At 39.7% G+C, this 8,942-nt stretch overlaps 1 protein-coding gene across 1 annotated transcript; it reads left to right on the top strand.

Annotated features, from left to right (window-relative positions):
* Positions 1-4,778: 4,778 nt before the first annotated feature.
* Positions 4,779-6,850, top strand: LOC139814929 (uncharacterized). The gene is made up of 4 exons (XM_071781454.1): positions 4,779-5,016; positions 5,137-5,396; positions 5,480-5,615; positions 5,739-6,850. The coding sequence occupies exons 1-4, from the start codon at positions 4,839-4,841 to the stop codon at positions 6,020-6,022; spliced, it is 858 nt and encodes a 285-aa protein (XP_071637555.1). The 5' UTR covers positions 4,779-4,838; the 3' UTR covers positions 6,023-6,850.
* The last annotated feature ends 2,092 nt before the right edge of the window (positions 6,851-8,942 follow it).

Genomic DNA, 8,942 nt, shown 5'->3' with positions numbered 1-8,942 from the left:
AACAAATGTTTTTTGTTTAACCCGGTGTGGTCACACCTCCTAAAAATAACGTAGTGGTCACATGGGGTCCAATGGACCCCACAACAGTTGCCATTTGCGTTCTTTTTGATGTATCAACTCAAACCTTGAACTAGAATTTAGTTTATGACTTTCTCTTTATAATCCAATAATTTAAAAAATTTTTTTATGTTAAAAAAACGCGAGAAAAATTTTTTTTTCGAGAAATTTGACTTTTTTTATAAAAATATTTATCAAAATTTTTTTAGATAGAGCAAAAAAACTTCCTGCGTTTTACTCTCAAAATAGTATACTTTTAAGGGGAAAAAAAAACCTGGGGTCCACTGGACCCCATGTGACCATAACGGGTTAAAATAAATTTTTTTCTATTTGTCCAAAAGCTAAAACTTTGAAACAATTCACGTTTATTTTGGACCTATAAGTCATATTTTTGAAATAAAAAAACAGGCGGAGCTAAACTTTAACAGTTATAAAGATTTTCAGATATTTTGCCTTATAAATTTTAACGTTTTACTCCGTCCGTTTTTTTATATCATAAAAATGTGACTTACAGATCCAAAAATAAACGTGAAATTTTTCAAAATTGTAATTTTTAGGCAAATAGAAAAAATCCAATTCCTTAAAAAGAAATTTTTTTCTTCAAAAAAAAAAATGTTTGAAAAATATGGGAAACATTTCTTTAAAATATTTTAGTCTGTAAAAAACTTTGTTAATTTTCTTTTGAATTTGTCAAGGGTATGTGGATTATTTATAATGGTAATTCTTCACATCGATTTCTGTGCTGGGGTATCTAAACTGAAGAATTACCATAATGATATTTAATTTTTATAATTTGATGTATTAAAATATACAGAATTTTTTTCAAAATTTTGCAGGTGGGACTTTGATGTTATACAAAATAATTAACAATTTGATTGTAAAATGTCATCTGATATGGCATGAAATGGCCCCTCCCCCATAATATTATACAGAATATATTTTTAAGAGAGATGAATGTAAGAAACTCTTATTAATATATGTAAATATTACATACCACCATAACTATGTACTTTTACTGCATGCTTAGTCCAGTCATCATCCTTGAGATTTTTAATAATTTTTTTCATCGCACTTGAACTTTTCACATCGCAATTTGGCCATAAGATTTGTGTTGTAATTTCGTCCCTTATAACTTTATCTAAATTGTCATAATTTTCGATGAAATCCTTATCGACAAACCAAATTCGGTATCCAACCGCGAGTTTATTATGTTCATTTACAAAATCGACGAGAACACAGTTGGCATTGTCCACTTCGACCATTTTGAAACGTGTAAAAAACAATACTTCAATTCTCGAAAGCGATAGGACAACAACAAGCACAATGATATATCGCATTAGTTACACTATTTCCTGCAATATTAAACGAGTTGTCGGGCAAGAAGAACAAGAGAACTGTATCTCTTTTCCTGCGACCTGTGACTCGTGACTCGTGGCACAAGCTCGAGCATGCAGCCGCGCGAAACAAACGAAAGTAGCGCGTCCGTTAAGGATAAAGGCCATTGCACATGGAAAAGTTTTAGTCATAATTGTAAGGCCGCGGCGTAAGCAAATCGACCAATCACAGTCAAGCATTCTTACAATGTAAGAAGAATATTTAACTGTAATTAATTGATCAATTTGCTTACGGCCCTACGATTACAACTAAAACTTTTTTACGTGTAATGGTTTTGACCACGGTCGTATAAACAGGTCTGGACACTCGCGAGGGGGGAAGCCAAGAAAATCAACATGGCGTACCTCGACCGGGTTCAGAAGCGACACGAGTTCTTCCGATCTGGCCGACTGGTACATTGCTACTAACGAAGCAACATCATCCATTCGTGTGGCGAACGCGCTTTTTTAAAGCTTAACGTATATTACGCTCATTTTTATTGAAAAAAAAAAAAACGGGTTTTTGCGTACATATAAGTTGGAAAACATGAAACGCAAATCTTATAAACCATACTTGAAATATAGTCCAAAAACTTACTGTGCAGGCAGTTCTGCGTGAAAATGTTGTTGAGAATGCCACATCTTACGAACGTTTTATTTATAAACATTGTAACGTGACAAACCGCGTCCGCTACCCGGACGGGCTCGGCCGAGGGGAAAGTCGGGGGAGCTTCCTCGCTTGAAGCGGGGGAGGGCAATTGCGTTACTATTAATTAGTTTTTAAGTTTTTTAAGGGGATCGCCTGTAGTGACTGGGACATTGTATGTAACGGCCGTGAGCCGCCACGAGGGAGAACTCGGAGGACCAGGACCGAGGGACGTGGCTGCCTGTCGGGTCGCACCCGGACCTCCTCGCAAGCAGCATCAAACGCCGGCGCCTGAGATCCGACCACAACTCTACCGCCCCCGCAGTTTAAAACCGGATACTTCTGGGCGAGACGTCCTGACGTAGTGCCAGAGAGGCCAGGGTGCCGAGGCGCTGCCCAAGAGAACGCACAGCCTAAGGGACTGCCGGCGGACGTGGCCATGGCCCAGCCAGCCTGGCCCACGCAACGCCGGCCCAATCATCGCGGCCTGGACAGCCGGATTAGTTTAAAAGGGCCGCGCCAAGGCGGATGGAGTTCGAGCAGCGCCACAGCATAGAAGCGGCGCTGGAGACGGGGAGTAACGCTAGGATAGGCGGACACACGACCGGCACGCTGCTGCGCAGGCGCGGGGAACCGGCGCAATCCTGGCAGGCCACTGTCTCCTCATTGTCGTGCCGGACCGAGCGAGGAGGACACCTGGGAACTGCCGATCCGGGCCTCCGGCGAGGGACATCGTTTGTGAGGTCACCACTCTGGCGTCCCCGCGGTATTGAGGATTCGTTCGCGGCGACGGCCCCGATCGCGTAGTAAGTTACCTTCTTGCGATACCTTCGACTGTCTCTTGCGATATATTATCGGCAGAAAGAGCGTCTATTGTTACCTTGCGCTCTACCTGGTCGAAGGCTGGATCGGAATCCACAAAGGGGCCCCACCGAGAGCGAAGCCTCACGTAAGTAAAGATTACATGAGCCCTCCCCGAGAACGCCGTCACGGTCGACAGTCACGCGTCGTATTAATGTAGTCGTGAGTGAATGGTCGCGGATTAGTGTTGGAGTCATTTTGCGTATTTCGTACGGTATGCGTGATAATTTCGTGCCGCGGATGTTGTGTAGATGTATGATATTGCGTTTTGTAGGATACCCTGGGGTAAGACCGTCGAGCCGTGGGATTGGCGCGGGGCCGTGGAATCACCGAGTTTTGTTGTGAGTCGGGAGCGAGTAAAACGGGAAATTTCGGGATTCGCGCAGCAAGCCGCGGAATCGTCCGCGACTCAGGTCGTTTGGTGTCGGGGCGAGGACGATCGTCTGCCGACGGTTCGGCATGGCGAGGCCAACTGCCGAGAGTTGGGTAACGTGCGGCGAGGACGCTCGTCTGAAACGGGGACGCTCGTCTACGTATCGTTAAGTCGGTGCGTGTTATTCGGATTCGTAAGTGTTTCGTGATTATTGCGTGGGTTACGTCATTGCGTGAATCTTTCGTGAGTATTTGTGAGTATTTCGTGGGTTAAGTCGTTGCGTGAGTATGCGTGAGTATTGCGAGTACGCGTGTGTGTAAGTCGTTGCGTGAATATTCGGATTCGTGGATCCTAACTCGGACATTATTCTGTCTTTCTTATCGCCGATTCGAATATTATTCTATTCACTTTATTTCTGATTATTCTGTCTCTCTTATCGCCGATTTGAATATTATTCCATTCACCTTATTCCTGACTTCAAACATGTTTTTCAATCTCTGACCACATTTCTGTCTCTGATTTCATCTATGTTATATCTCTGACTATATTTCTCTTTCTGATTTTAAATATATGTTATTCTATTTCTACTAAGTTGTGTCTGCTTAATTGTGTTACGCCTCCTCTCCAAATCTCCACGAAAAAGAAGCTATGGTATCGCCCTGAGGTATCGTCGGAGATATCGCGTTATATAGGATATTGTCCGGTGGTGCGATTAGTCGCACCTGGCGCCCAATTATTTTGTGTCTCCGTTTAACTTCGCGTTCTGTCAATCCACGATTGCCCTCCCCCGGATTGCGAGACCGGGGGAAAAGGCGTCGCAACATATTTTATATTATTCTTGCAATTACAAAAGAATTTATATGCGAAATAATAGTATTATAAAAACAATACACGGTACGTTTCTAAGTATAATGAATATACTATGTGTCGTAAATGTAAGTGGAGAAAAGAAACACGTAATTAATAATTATAACGTATTTCTTTATTTATTTGCACATTAGTTGCACATTTCGGGCCGATTCCTGAGGCGACGCCGACGCCTCCTATACCCCCACTACCGCTCGAGGCTCAGCGGCCGAGCCGCCGATCGCTCACGTGACGCGTCATCTCAGGAGCGTCGCGCGTGCTATAAGCATGATGGAACTGTAATCTCCTCCGAATAATATTAAAATGTTAGTTATATAGACGGTTAGAATATATAATTATAATTAGGACAATAGTTTCCGCGCCACCCATGAGGGGTGCATGATTGCTGACGCGTTTTTTTTAAGTGGTATCCCCGGTAGGCTTACTCTACTAAAAAGATAATATGTATTTTTCTTTTTTTTCTTTGAATGATAAAGTAATCACTGCGCACTGCGCAGAATGCATTTTATTTGCAATTACTGCGCTTATTGCAGAATGCATTTCTGTTCCTCTTTATTTTACTCTCATCACTGCGCACTCTTAATTAAGCATATCTATCAAAGCAATCTATCTTGCTTTACTCTGGAAGAATTTTGATTTCCCATAAATATTAAATGTATATATGTGTCTATATGAATCTTATTTTTATACAGATCCCAAGTTTGCTAAACGTGTAGCAAATGCTGCATTAAGAAGAACACATGACACTTTCCAGACCCAAGTAGTCTCTGACAATTTAAGCGAAGATGAAGAAAGACAAGAGGAGGAAACGGAGGGAGATGATGAATCAACCAAAGAAGGTACGTACTTTTGAAGATCTTTGATCAGGTATAGATGGTATAAATCTGTGTTGTTTGTGATCTTTTCATAGTATTAATATCTTTTCTCAAAGTATTCTATTTTGTTTTTGATCCTCTTAGGTGGAGCGAAGTGGAACTCAGCAGCGACTTTACTGCTGTTGCACGAATATAGTGAGAAAGAAAGTCTTTTTAAGTCTGGGAAGAGGGCCCACAGATTTTACTGGGAAGAAATTGACAAAATAATGAGATCAAAGGGATATACATTCTCTTGGGGACAGATTTCTTCAAAAATGGACAGCCTGAAGAGGAGGTATAAAAAAATTAAGGATGCATCTAAACAAAGTGGCAACGGACGTATTCCTAACTGGGAATTTTATGAGGTGAAAAAAAAATGTTTTTATTGCAAAACATGTATATAATTTGGAAATATTTATATACGGAAGTATATTTTGTCATATTTCAGACCATGGAAAAGATTTTTGGGCAACGCCCTTGGGTGACTCCGTTGAGCACTGCGTCTAGCAGTGGGCCGAGCAACGATACTTCAGACTCTGTCTCATCATCAGTATTAGACACAGCGTCATGCACTTCTCAAGGAGGTAATATTTGTTAATTGCAGATACTTATCAAAGTATGTTATAATGTAATTACTAGACTTCGGGTTATATGCAATTTGTATATAATCTGAAGTCTACTAATTACATACTGTTTTTGTCTTGCAGACAAGAAAAAAAAGAGCAGGGCCGAGGAGCTCGCAGATGCTATCTATAGCAAAATTAAAAGTGACAGGGAGGAACATTATCTTAAAAAGTTGGAGGCAAAGGAGAAGTTGCATAGACAGTCTGAAGAAAGGAAAGAAATTCGACACAAAGAGAAGATGGCTATGAGAACTCAATTTTTACAGCTTCTGGATGCTCGTCTGAAGGTAATTGATGCTGCGGAAAAAACAACTATGGACTGTGATATAGAAAATACCCAATACCTTGGACCAAGCTCTTATAATTAAGACAGTACAACTGATAAGTGATTATTAGTTTTATTATTTTGTTAGTTTTTGATCTCCTTGTCTTTCCTAAGATTATCTTTAATTTTGTGTCACTACGGCTCATTATCAACTATGCTGCTGCATAGCTAGCAAGCTAGGCTGCTTTCGCGACAAAACCAAAATAATCCTCCGCTGTGATTAGTCAAATCTGAAATTTCATTGAATCTCATTGAAAATTTATTCAATGAAATTTCAGATTTGACTAATTACCGCGCAGGATCATTTTAATCTGGATTATTTTAATTTTTTTGCGAAAGCATCCTAGATATTGCCTACAATTTTTAAGTTCCACCATAATGTGGAAATATTTTTTACCAAAGTACATGATTATTATTATGCCAAATATATTTGTGCCAATATATATATTTTTGTTTTTGACATTAATGGACAAGTCTTACATTTCATTCTATGAACTCATTTGTGTGATCTTAAACTATGTCACATGTTGTATCTGTGCATATTTTTTTTATTTGTTTATATTATATCGAAGCCATTGATTCAGTTGTTTTTATTTCTTTTATGTTATGAAGAAATGTAATGCTTGTAGAAAATCTTGTAGGGAAATCTTTGAAGTCAAGTTTAGGTAAAAGTGTTATTATTATATAATTGTACAGATGGAGTCATTATTAATGCCTTCCTACCTGAAGATAGTGCTAAAGTTTGATATTCAATAAATTATTTTTTATAAAAAATGAGTTTAATCAAATAAATTTTCTTATTGGATATCGGACTCGAGCGGTTATCTTAAAATGGAAAGATATTAATTGTACATACACATGTAATGACTTCATCAATCAGTATTACCAGTTTTAATTTTATTTTATTATTAAAAAATGTAAACTAAGATTTTCAAGGTTTATCTAAGGCTAACACTTATTCTAAGATTGATATTATTATATAAGTTTTGATATTCATTTCCATTTTGTACATAATAATGATAAATTAATGTACGAGTGTTATTTGTAACTAAAGAAAGAAAAAGAAGGTATAAGAAATAAAATGTCATGTGAAAGATTATCCTATAAATTTCAATGTATTATTATTGCATAAAATCTATAAATATAAATATATAAAAATATAGAAAATTATAAAGTACAAACATGGAAAGTATAAAGAGGTAACACATTACTTAGAAATTGAACCCCACGTAACTAATCTCAAATTATTCTTGTATTGGCGGAAGAGATAATGCAATTCTGTCCCTCTTTGCATTAGCTGCATGGGTCCTTGCTATTGGAGATATTTGTTGATAAAACGGCGCTACTCGCTACTGAGAACCGTTCCAAAATTCATTTTACTGACGATGCTGCTTTACTGACCAACGTTCCGTATTGTGACAGTACTGGCAGTACTGTCAGTGAATTTCGGAACGCACCCCAAGATCACGCTACCAAGTTCTTGCATCTTCGACCCTTGAGATCCAAGCACGCAGTTAACGTTGCTGAAGAATTGTCGAAAATCTTTTTTACATGGGGAGCCCCGACTATTTTACAGAGCGATAACGGTCGAGAATTCGTGGCTGCAGTAATACACGAACTTGTTTCCATCTGGCCTCACTGCAGGATTGTTGGGCGTCCACGACACCCACAGAGCCAAGGTAGTGTCGAAAGGTCAAATGCGGACGTTGAAAACATGTTAAGAGCCTGGATGGTCGATAATGATTCGACAAATTGGAGTCGTGGTTGCTACAAAGTCCAAGTAAGCTCTCACATATACAATTAAATTAATATTGTGTTGTTGAATACATACTTGAAAATTAACATACTGTAAATATTGATTTTAGTGGCAAAAGAATACATCGCGACATAGAGTCATAAACAGAACCCCGTACGAAGCTCTACTTGGACCAATAAAAAGCGGTATAAGAAATACGTCTTTGCCTGATGAAATTTTAAATTCGCTTCAGACAGAGGAAGACTTGGAGCAAGCTCTCGAGGAGCAGAATGTACAATTGAACGCGAGGTAATTGACTTAAAATAAATATAATAGAACTAGTTAAATATAATTGTTTGGGAGCACGCGGTAGCGCGGTGTAGCGCGAGGTAACGGGACGATCACAAATAACGACACAGCAAGTAACAGAAAAATAAAGTTTGTATTTACAAAATGTACAGTGTTCTTTCTTTACAGCGAAGAAAGCGATGCCGTGAGAGCGCACAAAAGTTATACGGCAAAGGGGTGAAAGCAAGCGCGTGCGACTATCTATGCAAAAGGCGGTTTAAGTGGTATAGAAAAGCGGTGTACTAGCGGTGATCTGCGAGCAAAAACGATTCCGCGGCGCAGCGGCGGTCCTTTTAACACCTCCGAGGCGAAACTCCCTCCCGGCAGATTTCCCAGAATTTCGAGAGGGTGATTGGCCATCGGGGCCCTACGTCACCGTGTGGACGTCACCGTTTCACGTGACGGCCCGACGGGAACGTTACTTGTTTTTGATCGCTCTGTTTATAGCATGGATCTTTCCTTTGTGAGAGCGTTGTTGTTTGACTTTATTTGCGCGCCCGGTCAGCCGTGGCTGTGTTATTGCTAACAATTAGCGAACTTTCCGGAATGTAACGAAAGATCCATGCTATAACGTGACGAAAATTATTTTTTTGAAGCGAAATTATTTAGGCGATTATTTTATGGTAAGCGTGCTTGCGCTGACATGCAACCGAAAGCAGTTTTCGAGATGCCAGTTACCGCGATCTCAAACAATAATGTAATAGAACTCATGTAGCGATTTGAACTTTAGTGTTGAACAGTGCGAAGACGTAGGCAAGAGGAAGAGGGTACGAGAGGATGAAGAAGAGGAGGGAGAGGAAACACGGAAGAAGCGACAGATAGACCGAGCAGTATACTTTGCACAAAGTGCAAAATGGAAATGCATAGCGACCGCGGACAG

This window comes from Temnothorax longispinosus, chromosome 6, assembly GCF_030848805.1.
Source record: "Temnothorax longispinosus isolate EJ_2023e chromosome 6, Tlon_JGU_v1, whole genome shotgun sequence".
Lineage (NCBI taxonomy): Eukaryota > Metazoa > Arthropoda > Insecta > Hymenoptera > Formicidae > Temnothorax > Temnothorax longispinosus.
Note: the sequence above shows the minus strand (reverse complement) of the source record. Positions and strands in the feature narration are given on the sequence as shown.